The sequence below is a fragment of the Orbicella faveolata genome, unplaced genomic scaffold (genome assembly GCF_042242905.1).
Source record: "Orbicella faveolata isolate gen_17 unplaced genomic scaffold, um_ofav_v1 contig_27, whole genome shotgun sequence".
NCBI lineage: Eukaryota > Metazoa > Cnidaria > Anthozoa > Scleractinia > Merulinidae > Orbicella > Orbicella faveolata.
Window position 1 is genome coordinate 7702782 of NW_028301555.1, and position 26423 is coordinate 7729204.

General features: G+C 40.0%; 3 protein-coding genes across 4 annotated transcripts; 1 reads left to right on the top strand and 2 right to left on the bottom strand.

Annotated features, from left to right (window-relative positions):
* LOC110040851 (prolyl endopeptidase FAP-like) lies at nucleotides 1–15958 on the top strand. Its single transcript, XM_089296989.1, has 27 exons — nucleotides 1–364; nucleotides 1735–1827; nucleotides 2733–2827; nucleotides 3315–3389; nucleotides 3928–3980; nucleotides 4362–4440; nucleotides 4767–4887; nucleotides 5446–5725; nucleotides 6400–6523; nucleotides 6864–6914; nucleotides 7409–7516; nucleotides 7721–7809; nucleotides 8248–8295; nucleotides 8928–8986; nucleotides 9276–9344; nucleotides 9621–9662; nucleotides 9767–9871; nucleotides 10020–10089; nucleotides 10665–10689; nucleotides 12455–12564; nucleotides 13105–13170; nucleotides 13245–13299; nucleotides 13621–13720; nucleotides 13810–13868; nucleotides 14042–14114; nucleotides 14263–14336; nucleotides 14973–15958. The coding sequence occupies exons 1-27, from the start codon at nucleotides 241–243 to the stop codon at nucleotides 15078–15080; spliced, it is 2355 nt and encodes a 784-aa protein (XP_089153115.1). The 5' UTR covers nucleotides 1–240; the 3' UTR covers nucleotides 15081–15958.
* On the bottom strand, nucleotides 15455–26370 carry LOC110040879 (beclin-1-like). Of its 2 annotated transcripts, XM_089296992.1 has the most exons (14): nucleotides 26068–26370; nucleotides 25337–25413; nucleotides 24472–24530; nucleotides 23915–23996; nucleotides 22997–23391; nucleotides 22688–22771; nucleotides 22313–22373; nucleotides 22085–22173; nucleotides 21309–21380; nucleotides 20914–20952; nucleotides 19640–19682; nucleotides 19142–19191; nucleotides 16524–16580; nucleotides 15455–16419 (listed from the first exon to the last, which is right to left on the bottom strand). In XM_089296992.1, the coding sequence occupies exons 1-14, from the start codon at nucleotides 26192–26194 to the stop codon at nucleotides 16314–16316; spliced, it is 1341 nt and encodes a 446-aa protein (XP_089153118.1). In that variant the 5' UTR covers nucleotides 26195–26370; the 3' UTR covers nucleotides 15455–16313. The 2 variants fall into 2 exon arrangements, with proteins under 2 accessions (XP_089153118.1, XP_089153119.1); XM_089296993.1 differs by lacking the exons at nucleotides 15455–16419; nucleotides 16524–16580 and adding an exon at nucleotides 18422–18552.
* Nucleotides 17713–18519, bottom strand: LOC110040875 (uncharacterized). Its single transcript, XM_089296996.1, has one exon. It carries the CDS (start codon nucleotides 18517–18519, stop codon nucleotides 17920–17922), a length of 600 nt encoding a protein of 199 aa, XP_089153122.1. The 3' UTR covers nucleotides 17713–17919.
* Nucleotides 26371–26423: the final 53 nt, after the last annotated feature.

Consider the following 26423-nt stretch of genomic DNA (forward strand, 5'->3'; position numbering starts at 1 on the left):
TCTTCGATTGATTATTTTCTGGCACACTGTACTGCAGCTCCCATCACCAATTTGGTACAGGATAATCGCATCTACAACAGTCACTACCAGCATGATGGAGTCAAAGGTCATACGACCGGATATCGTTTGTTTCAGTAATGACGGAGTTATCACATTTTACGTCACAGACAGACGAGAGCTCCAGCTGGAGCATCTGTGAGTCGATCGGTCGAGCTAAGTTCGTTTATTTTCCTCATCAAAATGCGCACTAGTTCGCAGTTTACAAAGATTGGAATACCACTGATTGTGGTGAGTTTTCTGGTAGCAGTTGCAATTATTTTAGCCATCGTTCTCTCCAAGGAAGGGAAGGGACTGACAACAAAAGGTAAGCTTATCTCTTCCCGGGGAAGGGATTTGATTTGGAAGGATTTCTCTCGGTCCCTCAAACTCATATGCCCGCTGTAGCAGGCCAAAAGAATGTTGATTTTCCAGTCTTTGATAATGCAGCTAACACAGCAAAGACATCCGAACATGCTCAACAGCAGCGCATGTTAACCAAAGAAACTCCTTGCCACCCAGGAGCCCACTTCATGGGCTTTTCGTTCCCCCGAATCCCGCCTGTGATAATTTTTTTTCAGGGGGAGTAAGGTCTAAACCTCGCGACCAGCAGACGTTTGTGCATGTGAATCAAAATTTAACCAGGGTTCTTTCCTTGTGATCTTTGCTTGTGCTTACGAAGACCTTTCCTTAGACATTCTAACTAGACTTGCTGTAAGAAGCTTATGAATGGCGCAAATTTTAGCCTAAGATATGTTTCAGATTTCTGATGTATTTGAAGTCAATTATCACGATCATTCTCTGTTGACCTCATTATTTGGTAGTTTCAAAAAAAGAACAGAGGCGTCAGTTGCTTAAAATAAAAACAATAAGCACAATAGGCATGGTATTAAAAATACAAAGAATTTCTGACAAAAGCTAGACAATAGTGACGTCTAAAATGTTAATTTGCATAATAGCATAACAGTCTTCAGTCTTTTTTGAGTGGCAGTAACCAATGGCTCTATCGCGCCTCTCGGCTACATTCTTGCGTAGTGTATTTACATTTCACGAACGATTTCCTTTGTCAAGTAGGTTAAATGTAATAAATAAACGAAAGCAAGCGCTCTGTGCCATACTAAAGCGCCTCTTAAGTAAACAGCGTATCACATGTACCGCTCAATGGCTTATCTTCGGCCGAATCTTGGTTTATGTATAATCCCAGAGGTTTGCATTCTTCGTTTGGCTACGAAAGTGAACGACTCTTTTTCTCCACTTCGTGGTTCACATAAAGCATAAGCACTCTAACACATATGCGTACTTTTGCAGAAACGTAACGCAAAGCACCGTACACCGCTATATCACTATGTACCAAACATTTCAGTGAGCCGCTTTACCCTTATGTTTCGCCTACTCGCTCTTTTCACGCTTTTTTATTGTACTTCTTTAGTACAAAGGGTTAATCTCAGAAGTTTATAGTTTTCAAACTCGTGCACTAACAACGTGCGACCAAGCTTATTGTATGACCGCGTTTGTTCCGCGGTTGGCTACGCTTGCGCATTCCCCGTTCCGCGCCTCACGCAACGGGTACGAGGGCAGGATGCGGTTAATCTGCGATCTTGCTGAGGCCTGAGACGAGAAACAAACGTTGAAAATTAAATGAGAACAACTGTTTTGAAAATGAGGGTTTATTGAAATGATGCGTGTGGCCATCTGCAGGTAAACAGGAAACTTCTGGGAAGTTGTACGGATTTGACGACATCTTCAATGGCAAATACTCTTACTCTACTTATTCTGTTCGCTGGATGTCAGGTATGATGAGTTAAACAAGGTAGATATTTACTGTCTGCCGTTTGCCAATTTTACGTGAAAGCGGCGCGTTTGTTGTATACGTGAGAATCTTCTCCAATTTTCCTATGGATTTAATAAATACGATAGAAAAAGCACGACAAACTGGAGCTTGTTTGTAGTAAAACCTAGTTACTTTGTAGGTTAAATAATAAGTACACATTATTGCAAAAATGCGGGGAAGAAATAGTCTTAAACCAAAATGGCTCTTCACGGATGACTTCTGTATTCAAGGGAGTTGACAGTTCACTTCAAGATTTTCTATCATGCATGTTCTTTCTTTAAGCCAATGTAATACGTTACCACGTCCCTTAAGTATTGGCCTCACCCGCTTCCTAGGCTCGATTTTCTCCTCTCATTCGAGTCCAGTCTACGCAGGTTCCTACGTTCGCGGGAGGAGCGCGGGCTCCTTGTTCGAATAGCGGTTGATAATCGAGGCCTCCCGCTTCCAGGCGTTCAGTAAGTTGGGTGCAGCACGGAAAACTCTCTCTCCCTTTGTTTCGCTCCGCCATTTTTTGGCGCTGCACCCCAACTAACTGAAAGCCTGAAAGAGGCTACCTCAGTACCGTGAACAAACCCAAGATGGCGACATTATCCAGTTAAGTTCTCACAATTGCGATGACGAAATTCCGACACAGAATGAAAGCTTAGAGCTGGAATTGATTACAGTTTATGTCAGAGGCGGTTCTAAGCTCAAGTTTCGAGAAAGCGAGAAACTAAAAGCGTCACGGTTTTGTGAGAGTCTGGAACATGGCCTTTCAGTGGACGCGGCATTGGATTTCGATGGAAACGCAACGTTTTGGTTTTAAAGAAAAACTAACGACTTTGTCCTTTTTATAAAGTTGATTCGCTTATGTTTGCTTCCACAGATACCGAGTATCTCAGATATTCTAACGGAAACCTTACTGTTACCGATCTTGCCAAGAACACGACCAGGAATTTTCCTGTTTCTCAAGACATCATGGTAACTAATTCATTTCTTCCTTTTCGTCACGCTCCCAATGTAATGACACGAGGGTCATTGGTGATTGCCCGTCTGAGGGTGTAGACAGGCTAGCTAGTGGGCCCAATTTTCAGCCGTTTTGGGAGACATGGAGCGTGGTCACACAAAGCGTTCACGCCTCATAAAATTGTCGCGTATCGCTATGTGTAAAAAATTCAGGTTAACTTCCACCCTGTTAGCCTCGTGTCTCCTCCTCCTATGGCTCGTCACGCAAAGATTGTGTGACGTGCCATAAGGACGTTTGTGTAGAGGGTTAGCCCCGTGTTAGCCCGTGTGTTAATCTCGTTCCCAGATCTCTTGTATATTTACCTAGGCAACAATGCCGCAAGGTACAGACGGGTAATCTCATTCCCAGATCTGGGAACAAGATTACGCGTGTGTGCCTTGTGGCATTGTTGCCTAGGTAAATATAATGAAGAAACTTTATTAACTTCATACCTCCTTGTAGGATGATTTCAATGTGTCTTCCTACTGGATGTCGCCTGACGAAAAATGGGTTCTGTTGGCTTCCAACAAGAAAAAGGTAACACCCTGTAAGATGTCACGCTTCTTTTCTTCATGTCACCGCCCCTTGAACGTGTAGCTGCGATCGAAGGAAATGTTTGGAAAGTAAAGACCGCGTGATTTTCTAGTGTCTCTTGTCACGTTCTCTATTTTTCCTCCTCTCTCAAGAGATGCCTGAGATTCTACAATAAACAGATCTGTGGAGTGCTCCGATTGGTTGTCGCTAGGTTACGATTTTCCACGTGCGAGTGACTACCAATCAGTAACATTAAACGGATTTCTGTAGGGTTACGTCAAGATTGGACGCGGTTAGGATGGTGAAGGACTGACCAGAATCCTCTTATTTCCAAAACAAAAATGATCAACGTCCCATTTCTCTTTTCTATATTCATATAGTATCAAGCAGACAGGTGATAAGAATATAGAAAATCGTCAACAAGAGGAAGTTGAAGTGACCTTTGAAAAGCAGTAATTCGGTAGTAAGAAAATATTATTTCGAGTATTATATTTGAATCGAGCGGGTTAAAATACTGTACTTATCAAATTTTTGTTTACAGTTGTACCGCAGATCATTCTTTGCAGATTATTACGCGCACTACCTGGAAAATGGGTGAGTAAACAAACGTGTTTTTTTAGTTCTTTTTTTGTGCCTCTTTCTTCAAAACAAACAATTTGGGGATGTGCAATTTAGCGTTCAATCTAGTGTAGTTTAAAGCTTTCTAGTCATATATCAAACACGCGAGACAGTGTTGCCTCACATCTCCAAACACCTAGACGTTCATCAAAATACTGAGCCACACATCACATTCTCAGATCTCTTCTCGGTGTTTGGAATGTGATGCAACACTGTCTCTTCTGTTTGATTTATCTGCTCAATCGAAACAAAAATTGAGGAAAACCTTCAGGGTCCTGATTTCTTAGCTTTCACTCGAAAAATCTGTATGCGTTCGAGAAACCAACCAACCTATTCCCATTTGCTTTTTCTTTCCAGAACGACCTTTCGGATCATGCCACCTAATCCAAAGAAGCAGATTCAGCTGGCTTTATGGGGCAACAAAGGCACTTCAATAGTAAGCTTACTGTCATTAAGAACTAAAGGTCGTCTTTTGTGATGTGCAAATAACCTTCAAGTCAATAGCAAGTTAACTTGCTTTAAGTTACCCTGCTCTATAACACTTTAATCTCTTCGAGTTCATCCCATTTATAGCAAGGAAACTTGTTTCAACTCCCTCCCGTAGTCTTCTCGGAGAACGCATTCAAAATGGCGGCTGGTTGAGGAAGAGTTTGTAAAGACATTTGTCGACCAGTGACTCCAAAAAAAAAAAACCACAAGAACGTTCGCGTGGGCTCTCTCTTGTCTGGCTTTACTTACTTTTTGATTTGGTTTTACTGATAGGGATTGGTTCAAGACAATAACATCTATTGGTTGGACAGAATTGAAGGAAGCCTTCACACGATCACTGATAACGGAAAAGAAAACGAGTTATTCAACGGCGTCCCTGATTGGGTCTATGAAGGTACGTAAGTAACACGTGACCTTTTCAGATACGCCCCAGGCCACTGAGTCGAAATTTACACGGCTACCTTACGGCAAAGTCTGGAAGATATTAAAGCATTACAAGGCTCTTGGTTCACACTGCACGACTTAAGATGGCTTTCACAATCCTCTTCTTTTTCCTGGTAAATGGAACTGTGCGAGGCGCTGTTTACTGTCAGAAAACAGCGTTATTTTCAAATTATTCCCTTACAGTCCAGGCGACCACACAGCTGGGGCAAAACTGAAGTTTTCGTAGCATAACTACTCCCCCCCCCGGATAAGATGCTAGTCCATCACAGCGTTACCACCACCACCCTCCCCCCCCCCCCACAGTAGTAAATTCGCTGATACCAAGAGATTATCAAGGTGATCTTGCTGATACCCATTCATATACACCTGAGTGGAGAAAGGCACTCTGAGAGTGTCTTGCCTAGCTATAGGGACACAACATAAAGTCGCGCAAAAGCCTTAAAGAGTTCGACCCACCGTTCAGTGCTTGTTCCATCTTGACTAAAACCAAGTCGAAATCTGTTTGCAGAGGACGTGACGCTTACAAATAAAGCCATGTGGTTTTCCCCAGATGGTCGATACCTTGTTTTCGCGCAATCAAACGACACTCAAGTGAAGTGGTTCCCGTACATGTGGTACGGTGAGAACGCCGACATCTACACCACTGTTAAGAAGATAGCTTACCCCAAGCCGGGCTCCCCTAATCCTGTCGTTAAAGTCAAAATGGTGGACTTGGAAACTCTGCCATCGGATACGAACAAGGTTCCACCTACAACAGACCTTAAGCCGCCAGAGGAGTTTAAAGACATGTAAGTGAATTTTTGTGATAAGCTTTACTTAAAAAGTGGGAGGTGAGGTGGCCTCATGGTTTGTGCGCTCGTCTCCGGATCGAGCGGTCCGGGTTCGAGCCCTGGCTGGGAACACTGTGTTGTGTTCTTGGGAAAGACACTTAACTCTCACAGTGCCTCTCTCCACCCAGGTGTATAAATGGGTACCGGCAAACTTAATGCTGGGGGTAACCTTGCGATGGACTAGCACCTTATCCAGGGAGAAGTAGAAATACTCCTAGTCGCTTCATGCTACAGAGACCGGGATAAGCTCCGGCCTGGTGGGCCACTTGGCTCGTATGCAGACTTTACCTTTTACCTTGCCTTTACTTAAAAAGTAAAGCATATGCTCTCAAGAAATTTTCCCGTGTTTGGTCGAAGTACCATCTTAGGAAGTAAAAAGGGCTGTAAAGCAAGAACCAATCGTGGCGTCCGACTCGTTCGCACACGTTTTCCCGCGCTTCGCGTCAGCTACATATATTTACGTACAGTTTTGATTAGTTTATTGGATTGTCTGTGTCCTTTCTGATTGGCTAGAGTGATAACTTTGGTCTTGGTTTTGCGACACTCAATAGAAAACTGCTCCATTAAATTAAACTCTTTTTTTTTTTTTTATAATAACACATGTTTGCATTTCCCTTTCTTTCGCTCCACAGTGAGCATTATTACACTAACGTGGCATGGGCGTCAAACAGTAACGTATTGGTTTGGTGGTTAAACCGGATACAGGATACATCTGTTGCATCCATCTGTGACGCAACATCCGGGAACTGCACTGAGGTAAGAACTTTATCATCAACAGAGCTGGGGGATTGAGCCCACGCTCACACATCAGGCTCTAGAGAGCAGCGGACATCGATTGTTTTCTGTGTCCAAAAAGAAATGGAGAACCTCCACTAACAGCCATCTCTCAGTCAGTTATGCTCCATGGTGACCGTTTTAGATATTCAACTGTAATAACAAGTCGTCCTTTCCCTCCAGACTCCAGGAAACTACAGTCAAACGTTTGACTGCGGAGTTTCGAATCGCATGCCCGGCCTTTTTACCCTTGTACTTGTCTGATAGCGTAATAATGATTTTCCGCTCTGTCCTTATTGTTTATTTGTTTCTGTTCTTCTAGAATCAAAAACTGCAGGTCGCAAACGGCTGGGTGAATACTAAGTCGTACTTGGTAAGTCTGTTAGTGAGCCAACCTCCACCCCAGGGTCTTCTCCTCGACGATTTTAAACATGGCGGCTTGTCGCCCGTCCGCCAACATTTTAAAAAGTAAAGAAGACCCAAGAGACGAGGTTATTAGTAAGCTTTTCGACTTTTCCTGCTGTTGTTGTTGTTGTGTTAATGGTTTCTTTTATTCTTTTTTTAATCAATTTAGCGGACTTGTTATGACATTTAGCTGACCCTTTTTTGGTGAAACCCATAAACCATTAAGCTAGAAATATTCAATGTGATATACCATCAGTCAGAAGTAAGATGAAACGAGAGCACTGAACAGCAGCTAATAAATGTGAAATGTTTTCAGTTCATCAACTAAGAGACATTGTTTTCTTGTACCACTACAATCTCGCCTGAACTAACATTACAAGAACTGTGTGGCAATTAGAAAAGAGAATTGAAATTTCGATCAATGGAAATTAGGACTGGTAAAACTTTTATTTATGTCCACAGCCTCCAAGCCCTTGGTTCGCAAAAGACGGATCGTATTACTTGACTCTTGTACCGTCGTCTCAAGGAGAACAAGGAGATTTTATTCACCTGGCCAAAGTCATGGTCCCTGTAAGTACGAAAGTTTGACTTATTAGGCGCTTACTTGCTGGGATAGTGGGCTCCGTGTCGAGGGAATGACGAAGTCGCGCGAGCCGGCGGATAATGAATAAAAAAGACGAAGGACTTTTCTGAAAGTCTATTATAATACGCATAGGGTTCATTACCGAAATTTAGTATTTAGTAACGTTTCCTCCATTGTAATTATCTTCACAGTCGCCAGGCAAAGATAGCATCACATTTCTCACTTCTGGTACGTGGGAAGTAGTGCAGATTTTGGCGTTTAAGAGAGAAACTGAGACAGTGTAAGTTATGGCCTTATTCAAATTAAACCTTCTCATTTGTAATTGTACATGATCCCTGATGTTTAGGACTTTTTGTAGACTCGACACAGCATGAAAACCGAGATTCTACGGAACATTAAAGATGGCTTAAATCTCCTTAAAGTTGGCCACCTAACTTTACGTTGTACTTTGAATGTTGTCGAAGGTCTTTGAAGCTGACACAGCCTGAAGCTGACATATTAACGTGCGGTACGGCCGTGCGTTAAGCTGAGGTGAAGCTGGCCCAGAAGTAAAGCACCTATCTGCTTCAATATGTTTTGTCATAGGCAACCCAAGAACTTAATTGAGTAATGAAAACATTTTTGAAAGAAAGAAATGAAAGTTGAACACACAGAAATGGGTCTGTACCACCGGCGTAGAAATGGGACTTTCCATAACGTTTTTTGTTTCATCTATCAGGTATTTTCTAAGTACAGAGACGTCACCAAGAGAAAGACATATTTACAGGTGTGGTTGGCCGGTTTGTTTTGCTGTAATTTTAGTCATCACTACATCCCATAGACCTGTTTATGTGCGATGTTTACAGTCCTACCTTGGGTCAGAGGAATCATGTCCCGATCCTCCGTCTACTTACTAGACCTGTAGTAGGCATTTGTCCTTGTTTGAAGAGTAATGACGAGTTTAAGTTAACAGGACTGTTAATACGAAAAGATGTGGACAGTTCAATATCATTTTTCTGAACCAAAACTCTAGCTTATTTTGTTACATTTGTCTTTCAAAGGGCAACAGAATTCCTCCGAAAGTATTTATATAATATGTCGAATTATTCTTCCACTTTGACTGGTTCTCACACAGACGATAGATAATGTTATTAACATTTCTTTTTTTCTTTACTGATGTATAAACAAGTAGATCTCATGTTGCCCTGCGTCTGTTCAGTAATAGATCACAGATGACGTCAAAATGTGGTAAGAACATCAGTGACCCACTCGGCTATCCCCTCGTGTGCCACTTTTTTGTTCTTACCACATTTTGACGTAATCTGCGACCTATTACTGAACAGAAGCACGGCAAAATGGAATCCGTTTGTTAAACAAACAGTATAAAACAAAGTAGCTTGTTTGCCCTATTTTTAACAGAGTAAATGTAAAGACAAAAGAAAAAGAATGCCTCACGTGTTCACTGCCTTGGGCCAAAAGTAAGTAATACGTTCAGTGTGCCTGGATACGACATTTAAAGAATCATGAAATACGTGTAGCGTTTGAACGGCTTATTCTCAAACTGAGGTTGATCGAGCCGAGATTAAATGTCTGTAGTTTTCTGCCATGATCAAAGAAAAGTCTTTTCGTGTGTGGCTTTTGAGAGAATGCACGAAAAATGATACAGTCAGAAGGCACAGAACTGCGATCAAATTAAATGATGAAACATAAGGTAGCTTATTAATCTCATGAGCGAATACAGACAGTCATTGTGCATTTCTTTTCCAGATGGCTATTGCAAATATTTTTCTGCAAGCTTTAGTCATGATGCCAGCTGGTACATTCTGTATTGCAACGGTGAGTAAAGCTTGGCCCTTGGATGACTGAGAGCGCTGACAAATTTAACTCTTGTTAAGACATGTTACAATTCCGTCCAAGGTGATTCTCTTGTTTGTTTGTTTTTCGTGTTTGTTTTTCGTGTTTGTTGTTGTTGTTGTTGTTGTTATTGTTGTTTCGCTTTTTATCACCTCGCCTTCTTTCTCCACGAGTGTACAGCATGTTTTATATAAAGTGTTCTCTTTTTGAGTTTTCAGATACAATTTATAATTTTTTTTTTCTTACGTTTTGTTGCAGGTCCAAACGTTCCAAGGTCCACGTTACACAAAACCAGCTCCAGTGAGATAAATCTCGTTTTTGTCTAGTTCACTTTTCTTTTATAGTTCTATTGTCTGTTCCTTTTGCTATTTTCCTCATTCGCAACAAGATGTTCTTTGTTTCAGCTACTTGGTACAAAGAGCTTGAAATGAATCAAGAATTGGAAGAGAAAATGTCTGAACTGTCCAGTCCAATAAGACGGAACTTTATGATACCCGCAGGGAAATACGGTAAGTACCCCCCCCCCACCCACGTCCCCTTCACCCACCCCCAGGCTTAGTTTATAGAGATTACCTTTTTGAATCTCTGGCCTGCCAACCGTACTTCATTTAACATTACCCTTTTCCTCACGAACTTAATATCTTATTTATATTCTAGAATTAACAGCCACGGAATTTCTTCCTCCTAATTTTGACGAAAACAAGAAATATGGTGTCCTTTTCGACGTGTAAGTAAATATTTTTTTGTCACCTTGGGTTAGGGTTATTAGAACCTAGGGTTAGAGTTGGCTCAAGTTAGGAGGCTTAGAGTTCTTTACACTGAGAGGCTGGAGAGAAATAATTCCCTTGCGCATTGACTATTCCCATGGGTGAGGAAAATTCCGAGAAATCCGAGACTTTTTACCGGCGTGTCAGAAAAAATAGGGTTAACACCTTGGGTTAGGGTTAGCTCAAATTAGGGTTAGATCAGAGTTCTCGCCTCTGACAGGCTGGATGGAAATAATTCCCTTGCGTATCGACTATCCCCGTGGGATGGGTAAGGGAAATACCCAGAAATATTTTGAAAGAACGTTAACAACTACGGAGCACAGCAAGAGGACTTTTCAGTCACAAAGAAAATAAGTCGCTCGCGAGGCACTCCACTTGAAGAGTGAATTTTCACAGTTTTTGAAATTTATCTTATTTATTTATCTTATCTCGTACTTCTTAACGTTCTTAAAGAAATTATCTTTTAAACTCAGGAGGGAAGGCTTGACAATTTTTTTTAACATGAGTTGTGTTTTGTTGTTACTACTTTGTGCAGGTATGGTGGACCAGGTTCTCAAAAGGTTTGTTTTTTAACACCTCTGTCATCATGAAAATTTATCTTTGTTTAACTTGATTTTTGCATCCTACTGGGCGAAACTAAACTTCAACTTTAGAGAAGTGCTCGACGTCTTTTTAGTGCAGAGTGCACTATTGGGATGGTTATGGGGGTTGCCTGCCGCTAAGGAACTAAGGCGCTATGGCGTTATGGCCCTATGGCGCTAAGGTGTAAACTTTAATGTTTGTTTAATTAATTAATTTCAATTAATTAATTAGTCTAGAGGCAAGGAAGTAGTGGGAGTAGGGTGGGAAAGGTACGTGTACTCTACGTAAAACACATTCCATCGCCGTCGCTTAACTTTGAACATCGCAAAGCTATATATTTGTTTCAGGTAACCCCTTGCTCTCCTTGTGGTACCATTCTCCTTAGAACAAAACTAATTTGCCCTAAACGCATGCGTAGATTAGTTAGGGTTCGTGGCCTCTATATTAGGTGAAGGATACATTGCATACGGAATCACGCACAAACGTTGAGTGGTTTTCCTTATGGTAGAGCTCAACATGTAAGACGCATGCGTTCTAGCATTGTTAGTGTTATACACTATCTTTACACGCAGTATTTTATATATCGTGTCATGTGACCAAGGACGGCAGTTATTTTTCAGGTAGCGCCAATTGTCCCTTTTTATTGCAAAAGTGAAACGTTACTGTGGCTGCGTAGCTTTTAGAATTACAAACAGGTCGGTTCAACAAATATCATCTGCTGTTTTCAATCTACAATAGTGTGCTTGTCAGGATTGAAATATATTGCTTCTCCTTAGCGACTTGTTTATTTCTTGCCTTAATTGTGTCTGTAAGAGAAACCAAAAAGTTCTCAAGTTAGTGGCTTTAATACTCCGCAAATTGTAAATTTGTAACAAAAGAAACCAGGAAAATGCTCAAATATTGCTGCAGACGCCGTGGCACCTAATGAAAGTTCAAATTAATTTAATCAGTCTTTGAGGAGACTCATTCATATCGGCCAAGTAGCGCTGTTTATCTTCAATACTTTTCGTTGAAAAGCTTCTCAGCCACCAATATCGTTGTGTGTTAATTTTGAATTGTTTTATTGTTAACAACAAAGGTGGCAACAGAAAAAGAAAGTGGTATTTCGTGACTATCTAATAATTAAATTAGTTCTTGTTCATCGGTAAAAATTTGCATTTTTAGTAAAACATCGTCTCTGTTCCGTTTCTTCATCACTACATCAGATATTTAACTTTCTTTCATTTATCTCCAAAAAACAAGGACATCTTCCGTATGTTTTGGAGAAAACAGGGGTTTCATATTACATGGCTTTGCGAGGAAAACAAAAGTATCAAGTTACAAAGTTGGCGTGAAGAGCTAAATTGTCACGTTTGCTGCTTCAGCGTATTGTTGAATTTAAAATGAACGAAAATCAACTTAAAGCACCAGTAGTAATTAATTTGTGCGTAATGTTTGGACCTTGAATGAAAATACAACCTTGAAACATACACACTGCAAAGGGGAAAAGCCGTAGCAGACTACCAAGGTAGACACAAACCGGAAGTGAACCGAGCAGGGGTGAGTACTTATGGGACTACTGTATCAGAGCTATCAATTGCGCTCTGCACTATCTGAGATTGTCTCACTAGTTTATAATTCTGTTTCTTCTTAGCTAGCCATCGCTTCGTTCGTTACAGATTAACATTGAGCCCTGGTTTCCCCTGAAACATTCCGTAGCCAGCGTAATCTTTATGTAACTTGAAAAGCTCCTTTGTATCGCAGGTTAATGAGATGTTTGCTTGGAAACTTGGCTGGATCGGTTACTTGGTCAGTAACTTCGACATCATTGTGGTGACCGTGGACGGGCGGGGGACTGGGTATAGAGGTGAACGGTTAGTATCGAATTATCAAGAATATTTCAAAAACCCCTCTAAGGCCCGGTTCAAACGTCGAACTTTACATGTGCCGAATCTAATTATTAGATTAAAAGTGACGACATTGTTTGTGCTCTTGTCACTTCTTTTCGATATGCTATGGGCGACGCGTAATTTCTTTTTTGAAATGTTGCGATCATTTGGCCGGGGCTTAATTAATTAACAATTAGACCCGTAGCCCGCAAGGGCTCCGGGTCAATAGCCCATGAGGCGAAGCCGAATGGGCTATTGACCCGTTGCCCTTGAGGGCGAAGGGTCTAATTGTTTTAGTATCACCCAACTAGTCGGACAGAAAAGGTAATAATAAGGTTAGCAAATGCAAGTTGAAGAAATATTTATTTGGGAATAAAACGAAAGAGAGCGTCACGCTCGACGGCGCCAATTTCGCTACTCGATGACTATTACTAATAGTCCCCTAGTAGCGTAGCCAATCAAAATGCAGGATTTGCATTAGTCCACTAGTTGGGTGATACTAATAGCTGTTATTCACTGTTCTAGATTCAAACAAGCGGTTTACAAGTTACTCGGCGAATACGAAGCTCAGGATGTCATCACGGCTGGACGGTAAGCTACTGTGATCAGATAACATGTATTCCGTCAATAACTTGCTAAATTGTCACTTTGTTTTCTCTTCCAAGGTTTATGCAAAAGAAGAAATACGTCGACCCAAAGAGACTCTCTGTGTGGGGCTGGGTGAGTAGCGACCGAAAGTCTTCAGTTATACAGTGTTAGCTTAAACTTGCCGGGGGCAAATCTGGGGCTCCAAGACCTATGCACTCAGGGGTTCTATGACTGTTTCAACCCCTCCCCCGTCCCTTTGGCTACTCGCTAGATCAAACCTCTGTTATAAAATGATTCTTTTGACCTAACTAGGTTGGATCTGACGGAATCAAGGATCCGGGGGCCACTTCGTGCATGGGCCCGGGTCCATTTTTCCCCCGCACCTGTGGATCCTCGTACATCCCCAGTTCACTAGTGTAAGTGATTGTTATCTTATGGACGTTTTTTCCTCAGTCTTTTGGTGGCTTCTTGACAACCTACGTTCTTAGCAAGAATACCGGCGTGTTTAAGTGTGGAATTGCAGTGGCCCCTGTCACGGACTGGAGATATTACGGTAAGAAATAAAGCGTAGCGTGACTCATATCTTGTCACGTAAGGAGCTGTAACGTTGCAATTTAATTTTCTCACCGTTTCCTTAAATAGATTCAGCTTATACTGAGCGTTACATGAGGCTACCACAGGATAACGCTAACGGCTACAGAGTAAGTATGGTATCGTACTGTAGGCCAGTTTTAAAGGTTTTCTTTCCTTTGACAAGGATGTCAACATGGCGTAAAATACAGTGTCTGTACAGTAATCCTATTTCCACCAATTTATTTGCTTTTTGGCCAATTAAGAAATGTTTAATTCTTTATTTCGTTCGCTTTGTTTTCAGGACACGTCCCTTCTCTCAAGGGCTGCCAACTTTTCTAATGTAGACTATCTTATTATTCATGGATCTGGAGACGGTAAGTTTGCATGTAGAACCGAGGATATCAATTATCTCCAACCCATATCTCCCACGGTGAAGCATCAGACAGGGTGAGATCTGGGTACGAGATTATCTTATGCCTAAATAAGTGCTGTTACCATGGTTACTGTTTTGCCCCTTTACAGATAACGTCCATTATCAGCACACGGCACAGATGGTTAAAGTCCTCACTGAAGCTGAGATCAAGTTTAGAGTACAGGTGAGATGCGAACAGTATACAGTCTGACACGTAAGGTAATTATTATTCGTTTGAAATGCTGCCTCTCAGAGTCAGCTAAATCCGTAGTTTTTCCAATAAGTTGTTTAGCAACATAATACCCTCGCATCGCACGACGCTATTGTGGCCTTAATCTCGTTGGGAAGGAGATTATTCGTGTTTTTTCTCTTAGGACAGTGAGGCAAACTCCGCTTTACAGGCATTCCGTTATTAGATGTACAATGACTTACATTTCTAGCTTATACATGTCCTCTTAAATTGACCTCCTCGATACGAACAAGTCATTAATACACACACCTCTGTGGTCTCTTTGTTCTCTGGCTTTCTGGCTTTGTATCCGGGATCTTAGCGAGGAGCCTGAGCCCTAAATTGACCAGTGACGTCACAGAGTAACACTCGCCTCAGTCTACGCGCTCTTGATCTTGGTACGGAGCAAGATAGCATCTTTTCTTGTTATGTTTTAATTGAGAATAAGTACCAGGCACTGATCGGCTGCCTCTACAAAGACGCTTGTTCCCCGACCAATTGCAACATTTAACTTGATAAACTTTTTAGCTACAGTGTTCCGATGAGTTGGCTTACATGACGTACTTATATTTCCCTTACTTTCGTCCACAGTACTACACGGACAAGGATCACGGGATAGTTGGAAAACACACACGGCGCCATCTTTACCGCCTGATGACCAACTTTCTTACCAGGAGCCTGGGTCTGACTCGTTCCTAGTCTCCACTTGATAGTTCCTTTTCTTTCTTTCCTTAATAATTCATGAGGCAACCAAGTTCTATTTTTGCCCAAGAATGGACTGTTTCCTATCTGAAAATCGTGCCATAACCCATGGAGGTTGCAATCTCAATTTTTATCTGAATTTTCAATGAAAAGTCTTAGAACAACCACTTGTACATCAGGAATATATTAGAAAAGTTTAGAATAAGCACTTGTACATCAGGAATATAATAGGAGAAAGTACATGGCCTCACCAATCCCTTATTTCCTTAGAGGAGAACGCGCTTGCAGGATGGTGGCGCTCGGTTTTCTTTTTGAGACAAGAGTTGAACAGGTTGTTTCGAGTGCAAACCACAAAAATCCCCACCAATCAGTTTTTTTTTTTGTACAAAATCACTGTTTTAATTTTAATTAATAATAAGAGCTGATTTATATAATGTATGGATGCTTTTATATTATTCTCTCTCATTGTTTGATGTCCAATATTTCACTTGTCACTGTTCGTGGCATGTGATTTCTTAGCGACTCCTCTCTACAGTTCGTACAGGAACATCTGGAAGGAGTTTTATTTAAACCAGCTCCGTCAGTCACGGTATTTAGAGTTATTTTGGCCACGTGCAAAATTACCTTTATATTGACGGAAACCTGATAATAATAGTTTACTAAGAGAGAAAAACACCAAAGGGATAATTTTAAACCATAAAGGAACAAGGATGGTTAAGGATGGAGAAGATTAACACGGATTAGAAACGACGAACTTGAAAAATCTACGCTAGGCTCTTCAAGATGCGCAAACTGTGACGTAGCTCATTTAATACACTTCGCGTGATATGACGAAAACTTTTAAAGTTGAAGAATAAAGGATATGTTCTCAAGAATGATCAATATGTGATTTCTCTAAACAGTATCATTAGTTTATCAAGTAGACAGGTGATAAGGATATAGAAAATGATCAATTAGGAGATATTGTTTTGACGCCTTGCAAAGGCTTTCTATCTTCTTCTTAAGTTCGTAATTTCTTAGGAACTGTGAAGTTTTTCGTCTTATGCTCTTTCCGTGCTTTTTTTTTTTAACCACGCAAAGCCCGGAAATCAACAGCACGTTCACTGTTTTACCAAACATTATTATATGAAAAGTTCTTGGATCGAAAATAACAGTTTCTTGCGGAAGTTTTTCTTAAACAAACGAGAGCTTTTATGCCATCGATGAAACTAGACCGACCGTTTGTTGGTATCACTTATCGGTGAACTGGGACGAGACCCATGCTAGTCCCCACTTCAAGTTAGTCAGCACGAATTTTAACGCCTTTGTCCACTGCTCCTCGGAGTTAAACTGGATCCTAACAGAAGAAAAAACACATTCGTTTAATTGAAAAGTCGCTCCTTCGATTTAACACTTCAAAACTCATTTCTACATTGTTTTCCCAGGAAAAGGTTTACTTACTTTATAGAAAATGCTCCCCCAGTGCCACTTGAATCGTGGATTTTACCTTTTTCCATCCTACACGACAAAGCAAACAATGTTGATATGAGAAAACAGAGCTGATTGAACGTTAAAGGAGCTCAAAAACGGTATTTTGAGTTATTTTGGCCACGTACAAAATCGCCTTTAAATTGAAGGAAACCTGAAAATAGTAGTTTACTAAGATAGAAAAACAAAAAAGAGATAATAATAAACCATAAAGGAACAAGGGCGGTTAAGGATGGAGAAGATTAAAACGGATTACAAACGACGAACTTAGGCTTAACTTTTCAAGATGCGCAAAACGTGACGTAGCTCCTTTAAGCAGGGTTTGGAATGCACAGTGTAGCTTAAACAACCATTTGACGACCACTTGACAGATTTTAAAGGGCTCCACTGTGGTAAAATACAATAAACCGCGCTGAAAAGTTTTACAATCGATAACTCATCGATGTTTGCCATCTTTATGTTGGTTTACCCCAGCATTAAATTTCAATCAATGCCAGACAGGTGAGTACAGTTAAGCGCTCACGTGCCGAAATTTCACTTGAAGTATCGGCTCTGATTGGCCGAGACGGTTGGAAAACCGATGAAATGACGTCAAAATTGTCACTAACTGCATAAAAAACTGTCGGAACTAGAAACCGCTCGGCACGCTCCCCTATTAGGTGAAATTTTGTTTTATGTAAAGTCTTTTTCTGAAACTGAAGACGCAAAAACCAAACTTCAAGCGCGCAAGGCACTGATAAGACCTGGAACACTTTTGAGTAATTAACGCGTGCGCAACCTCGTGTATTGATTCAAGGGAAACGTGAGACGCAAGAATGAAAGACGAACTGCTAGCAATATTCGCGGACAAAAATCACGCGAAACAAACCAAAGCTCCCGCGCGCTAACAGAAACTTAAGCGCAACTTATCTTGGATTGACTGATTGATGGATTGACTGACTGATTGATTGATTGATTGATTGATTGATTGATTGATGGATTGATTGATTGATTGATTAGATGATTACGTGTTAACTAGTAATTGTTACTGTTGTCGTTGGGAATTAACCGATTTGTTGCTCTCGCGTCTTAAAAACCTAGTTCCTTCACCTCCAAAACTCGGAACTTTATATTTGCTTTCGATTGCCATTAGCCCCTGATGATAGAAAACAGACAACATATCTTTGGCTTTATTTGTTTTATTCAAAGTCGTCCTGTGTCACAATCCTTTCGAGTAAAAAAACATTCCTGCTAGCTTCGCTTACTAAAACTCATTCAGCGCGTCAAGTCCTTTGTTCTCTTTGAAGAGCGTTATAGAGATCTAAAGTCACAATGTTGTATCTACAGAGGGAAAAAGAACGAAATCCCAGTCCTTTATACAGTCAATAGTTCACTTGCGCGCCGATCGACGCCTCCTGCGGACTCTGCGTGCCTTCTTGGGCGCGGCTCTCTTTGCCTTACGAGTGCCTTTGTAGTATTTCTTTACAGCGCGCTTCTTGGCCGCAGATTTGCCACGTCTGGCCTTACGTCTCTTGGTGGCCTTTTTTGCTTCGCTCGCTTTTGCTTTGGCCTTCTTGGTGACTTTCTTCACCGATTTCCTGCCCGGACTCTTTGATTTTGAGCGGGAACGAGATCGGGAGCGTGTCTTGGAGCGTGACCTTGAGCGTGATCGTGAGCGTGATCGTGAGCGGGATCGAGATCTCTTTACTTTGAGTTTAAACGAAGTGCCGCTTTTGACGAGGGCCTGCGATTTCACTCCGCGTGCCAAGGCGAGCCTCAATTGCAGAGCAGTAACACTTTTCGTTCCAGGCTGCGATGTAAGGTAGGCCAAGATCGCTTTGGCGCTTGATCCCTTGCGGTCTTTCAGCGCAGCGATGGCTTTGACCACCGCCTGTCTGGTAAGGGCGGGCTTTTTTCCTCCCTTCCTGCGTGCGGCCCTCTTCTTCTTGGCTACCACTGCTTTCCTGGCACCTCGGCGAGCTTTGGCCATTTTAGAACTGTTCTGGTGAATTTTTCGACGGAGCTAAAAAAAGTACGTCTGGACAGTTCGGTGGCAAGTGGCAAATGACTTAATTCGTGGGGTACACGTCATAGACATAATTGCCAATTAACTAATTAACGCGAGTTCGTAAACAAGTCATTAGGCTAATTTAATCAATAATTACTGACGTCATGGCAACGTCACGAATGCACATTACCAATTAGGTGAGTTTGTAGACAAGTAGTGAAACTTTGAAACAAATATTTAGTGACGTCTCCGTGACGTCACGAATGACTATTACCAATTTGTCACGCAATCCAGGTAGTGTGTGACTGTAGAAAAACGTGTCACGCTCGAAACCAAACCTACAATAGTCGAAATAAAACCCACATCAAATTCTTGTTTAAACCACAATATTTCTCCACAGACCACATGCAAACTTTTTCAGATCGGATACAACCTTACTCCAACATAAAAAGTAAGATTAAGAAAAAAATTGTGGGAAAATCAACCAACAGCCAAAAATTATTAGTGTCAACTTTTCACGGAGGCGACACGATACGCCTTCAAAATAGTTTCTATTTTACTCTCATCTATTCCATTCTACTCTGTTTCTTTCACAAGCTCTTACCTGTATGGAAGGCAAAATCTTTTGTCCACTTTCTCTACTGCTTCTTTAAACTAAAGAAGAACAATGTAAAAAGCGATAAAACAGAGAACAACAGCAATTCAACTCAAAGTTTGCGTACGTTCGTGATAAATACGTCCAGAGTTCGCATGCTCTAAAGAAGAAACCTTTTAAAGTCGCAAAAACTTGCATTTGAAAATTTAATTAGAATATATCGTGGGCTTTGTTTGAAGTAACGGACAATAACGAAATCCAAAAGCTGTTTTTGACAGCGTTTACCGAATTGAGCCACTGAAACGACTGAAGTCCACAGATTCTTTTCACGAAAACAAAACATTTTCATGGTTACAAGAGATGCTGAAGTCAGGAAAACCTTTCGAGTTCTTGTAAACAGATGATTTGCGTGCGTTCAACGTTTACATTTGTTGAACTGTTTTCGTCATCTGGTCGCAACCGTTCTCATGGAGTGAATATGCTCGTTGAAGTAGTGAATCTAAATACCTGCTGTAAGCAATCCAAAAATCCAACCATCGCTTGATCAAATCTTGATGAAATTAAAAAAGAGACAATTAAAATGGTATTACTTACAACACTTTCGCGAGAGAACATTTAAGATATATGCTTACATCAATTGACGGACAGTTAAACGAAGAGTAATAATATACAAATCTCAGTTTTAAGCTTTCCCATGAAAAATAAACAATTTCCTCACACTGTTTTCATCTCTTGCTACTAAAATATGTTTTTTTTTTTCTGTCAGTTGTTCAACTTTCCGCTACGTTCCACGTGGCGAAAAGGAAAACCCTTGGAAACAATTTTCGTTTCTGTAGCATATTTTAAAATTTTACTGAATTTGAATGGGTTGATTTCGGTACCAACAGTTGTTACATTGTGCGAGTTTTATAAAGCGGTTAAATTGTCAGCAACTTCCCAGATATAAGCTCCAGAAAAGGCTTCCTGGCTGTTTAATATATTCTAACAACTGGCCAATCACCGTGCCATGGTTTCTGTGCAATTTCTTCCTGAACCAATCACAAAGTATCTTGTTGGCGCGCGCGCTCAAGCGAATGGCGAGAAAAAGATTGAGCGAGCTCCTTGTGACGACGAAACACGAGGCAAACTTTTCAAAGCTTTGCACTACATTAGTTTTTGCCTCAACCCCTCAACCCAGACAAATAACTCTGCGAAATTTATTCAAACATAGTTAAAAAGGTTAAACGGGATATCTTTTTTAGTTCTCCGGCGAAAGACTGCAAAGAAATTCGCTCTAAAATGAAGACGACATTGCAAGCGGACGAAACTTAGAAAACGGAAAGAAAACCATTGCAGTGTTAGGTACGTCCATTTGATTTACAAGACTTTTATTTCAAGCTGTTAACGAATCTAAGGCTGAGTTCAACCGAACTCAACACAACAGTTGAATGCAAGGGTAGGTCTTCTTTCAAAGCTCTAGTGTAACCATGCCGAAGTCAAAGTGGAGTGATTGCTTTCGCTTTTCTGGGCGGAGAACAATACGAAAGATAAAACCGGCGTTGAGAAGTTTTTGCATGCCATAAAGCTGTTTTTTTTTTTTTTTCAGCGAACAAACTCGTTAATGCTATTGTTCCAGCCATTAATTTAGCTTAATTAAGCTTAAATGGCCGCAAAGTGGCCAACAGACAGGCACAATCGGGTACTGAAATGAGTAGAAAACATAGCGAGGACCTGTACAAATGAACTAGTCAGAAAAGACCTCTTCCCATTCTTCGCCCTGTTTCACTTAAACTTATACTCACTTTGTGTCCCAAAAGAATCTAAACCCTCCAGAACCATACCTGAAATAAAGGTGAGAAAAGAATCACTCAAGTTTATCAAATAATAATTGAAACTTTAAAATAAAAAAAAAAAAGGCCTCGTAGTTTACTTTGGGATAATTCTGTTCGTGAAAAATCAACTAATGCAGTCCGAAGACTTCAAATGTACAGACAGTCTTGCAAGCTACAAAGCAATCATAAAATTCCACCCATCAGAACCCTGGACGGGAATTTTTATTGTATTCTTGGGGAACAATGCTTTTCTCAACCCAGCTGTAAAGAGGGGCACCAGAGCAACCAAACAAATGCTGGCACCGCATATTTAATCACTTTAGTTACAAATAGCATAGCTGACAAATGCTAACTGTGCTACTCACAATGGAAGATCCTTTGACTTGTCTGTAAGTGATTCTAGATAAGAATGATTTCCATAAGGCACCAAACGATACCTAAAACAAGACAGGAAAAGAGGACCCGATAAAGATAAGATAATACGCACATATAGGGTGCGTTCCGTTGGGATGATCTGGATCAGGATCAGTGACCCAAGATCACTCAGATCATGGTGCATCAAACGAACCAATGGATCCACTCTGGTCACGGATTCATGGGCTCCTTTGATGAACTATGATCCGAGTGATCTTGGATCACTGATCCTGATCCAGACCACCCCAAAGGAACACACCCATACATGTACAAACTGTGCACTGTCTCTGCAAAACTTTCTATTGTTTTGTCTGGAGTTGGATAATGGAATATTATAGTTTCCACATGAGCTGATACTACCATTCACAGTCCACTTTGGGCATAGGTAGCCAAGTTTTAACTACTGTTAATTAAGTGTTAAAGCAGACAGATGTCAGAAGGTCCTATAGAAAACATGCACTAAAGGTGCTTCATTGTTAAGACTCTTTGGGGGAAAGGGGGGAAATATTCTTCCCCCTCCCCATCCCAAGACACCCATTTTTCAAACCTGGACTAAAAGTCTCCCAACAGGGTTGAACAAACTATGTCCCTTCTTTGACAGTTGTTATCACGTCAAATTCTTTGTGATGTTTCACTGGCTAATGTATATGGGTCAACAAGTAGAGAAACCAGCGATTTCTACTAAATAAAATTTCCTTCACTTTTTCTGTTCTTCCTTAGGTCTTACCTCTCAAATGTTAAGTTCATCTTTCGGGCTAGAGAATGAAGTAACAAAACAGTTTGACCCCATGCAGCATTAATTTCACTCCACTCAACCTGTGTAACAATCAACAGACCGCAAGCTGGAATTACTGCAAACAAGTCATCCAAGTAAAGCTACAGTTACTACTTATCCTAGCAGCACAAAAAGATTTCAGAATACCAAAATACTTACAGTAATTATAGTGAAACTCACCGGTACGCTTGGGAGACGGCCAAGTCTAAAGTTGTTTATTGTTCCAAAATGACCCTTATGCCTAATACAGACAATTATAAACTAGTGTTATCTTCAACAAACCTTTCAAAAATGTTAGTCTGTGTCACTGGTAAACTTGTTAACTTCATGTATACTTACGGAATTAGTCATCAGATTATTTGTGTATGCAAATTACAAAACAAAGTCCAACCAAACTAGTAATATGTCTGCCCAAAATAGAGATTTGAAAGGATGTGTCCTGCAACACATTAAAAATTGTTTCCAGCACTGCAGGTCACACTAATACTGGGCTTTGTACAATTGCCACTGAAGCTGGTGGCAATGTAGCTTCAATATGTAATGGTTTCTACTCACCAGATGTGAAAAGTGCTGTTGAATACATTTGTTTTCTTTAGTTTGTCCAACTGGGCTTGAGCATATCTCATTTGATTATCAACACTGGCCAGAAAGAAAGATTATTACTACCATGCTATCAATGCTATCACCACTTGATATACCATTAAAATAATGTACTCGTGACAAATTTTTAAATTTCAGTCAGGGATGTTCATCAGTATTATAACATCTAAAATTCCATTTTGATGCTACAACTAATTGTGATATTTTGGGGTGTTAACAGATGCTGAAAAATAATGCTAAAAGTTACAAATAACAATAATTAACCTTTGTTGCTCATCTTCATATTCTAACAATTCCTTCTGATATTCACTGAACTCCATCCAGTACTTCTTTTCTTCAATCTCAAGTAGTTTGGACCTTTCCTTTTCTGATTCCATTTTTTCGGCTACCTTGCCTCTTTCCATTTCAATTTCTTCCAATTTTTTAATCAATTCCTCCTCTTCCCTTCTAAGCTCTTCTAGTTCTTTGGACATGGCATCGCCATCTAGCGAAGGTTTGTCATTAAGTTTGTTGAAGAACACTTTGTAGTCTTTCAGTTCATCGTCTGTGATCTTAAGCTGCTGGTCTAACTGATCTAGTAGGGTGTCCGTACACTCTTCACATAATGGATGGTCAATGCTTGACTGTCCAGACATCACATCAAACAGCTGAGTGGTGACCTTGGATTAATAATAAAGCAGTCAATATCCATCTTCACCATGCAGTAAATAACCCACTTATTTTGTTTCCATAAAATTAAAGCCATGTTAATTTTAAGACAACTTCAATGTGTAGAATTATACAAAATTTGAAACTCAACAGAAACCAAGAACGATGTTAAGACTCTAAACTATACATATATCAATATGATCAATAAATATTCATGCTTCAAATTACTTAGACCACATTGTCTAATACATTCTGGTTTTTGCTTGTTTGCTTCATGGTTTATTTAAATTGCATAAATGCTAGTTATGATATAAATTTCAGTATTGCACTCAGTCATTGAGTATCTCTTGATTGACAATGATAGCAAATTACAATTATTACTGAAAACAGTTTGAAATTTTTTTACTTTAATTTATTATAAGATCAACTGTAAAGCTCAGTATTCCCAAAGAAGATACTTAAATGAATCGAAAACATCACTTAGAGGTTACAATTAAATTCTGTCTAACATGCAATCACTACAACTTGTCTTACTTTAAGCCTATGGCTGAGGTTTTCTGAATTGACTGGCTGTGAATCTCCAATAACTGTAAAGCCACCCTCTAGAGATTGTAGTCTGAAACAAACCAGAGCATTGTTCAATATTAGTCTAGAATTATACAAGTATATGCTGTTAAAAAGTTAACCAAGCTTTTCCTGTTGTTGTTGCAACGTACTACCACTGTCAAAAGTTTAATCTGGTGATTACAGAAATTTAAGAAATGATAACTAAAAACTTATAAAATTTAATTTTAAGTTGGCACTAGTTAATCCTTGAGTAGCTTAATACTACAGTAACTTTAAAACTGCAATAAAATTGAGTTACATATTATGAAAAAATGTTTTTATTTTTGTTGACAAACAGCAAGGCTGCAACTGACACTACATTACAAAGCTTCTACACCTTATGCACAAACAGCTTAATTTATCATGTCAGTAACACTCAGTCTAATGTACACGTAACTCTTACTACCAAAATCAGGATCTTCCATTTAATATAATGTGGTTCTTATCAAATTGAACCAAGTACTTGCAAATGTTGCGACTGTTACCTCGCTGGGGGAATAATTCTCCTTATGACCGTGTCATCTTCCTCTGTGTTACTAGGAGTCTGAAAAATTGTGTTCCACAGCAAGATGAATTTCTTGGAAAGAAAATGTAGCTATAGAGCTGAGGGTAATACTATTTTAGACAACTTAATTAAAATTTAAAAATGAATACTCTATTGAGGTTTACTTCCTTAAATCCACAGAGAGCAATGTTACATGTATATGCTAAGTTCCATGAATACAATTATTGGAAACAGTCGCTGAGGCCCTATCCACACGTATCTGGATACTTTTGAATCCGCAACTTTTCCTTTCTGGATTCAAAAATTTCCCCGTCCACACGTAGCGTATTAAAATCGAATTCACCTGTCCACACACATCTGATGGTATCTGGATTCACTCTAGTGAAACTAGGCCTACTGGTTGTGCCACCTTATTGGTTTATTGTTTGGTAAGAGACTGGACACAATTTTGCTACGTTATCGGATTTGAAAATATTTGGATTCACCATCCACACGTTATCGAATTCACTGCACATTTATTTTTCTCCACTCTGGAGAGCGGATAAAAAAATGTCCGGATTCGCTGCCGAATTTGCAGGATGCGTAGGGACAGAGGCCATATGCGGAAAGAAAAAGTTGCGGATTCAAAAATATTTCCGGATACGTGTGGACAGGGCCTAAGATTCACATTCAGCTAACTTTCAATCTTACAACACAAAATTATATGATTATCAAGCAGACGTGAGAATAAAAAAACTAATGAGAAATCATTAGCTATAAACTGATGATGTCCTACATGTACCAAACTCCTACCTCAGTTAACATTATCAATCCTGAGCACAGGACTAAAAGGGTCAAGGTCATACCTGATGTGAAGTAGAATCATGCCTTCTACTTGCATCTTCCCCTCTATCTGTCTGAGCTGCAAACTCTGGGAAGGGTGCTACATGAAAAAAATATAAAAGCAATGTTTTACGATAACAGTTACTGCAGAAATTCTTACACGCTCATAAGCAAATTTTCATTGTTAATAAGCAAACAGACAATTTGACAATTTGTTATCATAAAAAACAAATTGACGTCAGTTTTTCATGCATCTGTCCTGTTATTGACAATGAATTTTGTCATAGCATTGTCATTTGAAGTAGTCTGTGGATCCACTCGGCTATCGCCTTGTGGATCCACAGCCACTTTGACAATGTTATAACGAATTTCATGATCAATAACAGAGCAGACACATGAAAAACTGATGTCAATTTGTTAATTATTTATACACTGAAACATGTTATTAGATTACACATAAACCTGTCAACTCTGTATCCCATACTTCTCATATTTTGTCTGTAATTTGGTCAAATCAAACTGACAGAACTGTTAGAAAGTTGCCAGTACAGTACATAAAGCAGATTATTGCATGTAGGAATTTTTTATTTTAAAACCTTACATTTATTCAGATTTATTAAATACACTGACAGTGAACTTTCAGGTCCAACTTTCACAAATACAGAATGTACTGCAACGGGCCAGACTGCAATTACAGTTAGAGTTCTCAAGACAATCTAATGATGTTTATTCGCTTTCAATGCTTCAATCAAACCTGTGAGTTCTGCAATCGTTTCTCCATCCAAAGACAACAAAGAATGATCCAGCTTCAAGGGTTGGTAGCATCTTTGGCATACGAAACTCACAAGCGTTGTAGCTCGGACTTCTTTTGCGGAAGCCATGTGAAGGGATAATTCTTTTTCTTATTTCTTCCTTATAGAGAAGAACGTATAGATCACATAATCACCAACTGTACATCGCGATTCCTGGAGATCTGCACTCCGTTAACGAACTATTTACAGAAAAATAAGACATTGTTGAAGGCTGCCATCTTTTTCTGTTTCTTTCCTAATCAGCCAGGCCTGCTTGTTTGATCGAGGAAGATTGGAAACTGTTCCAGTATAGTGTATC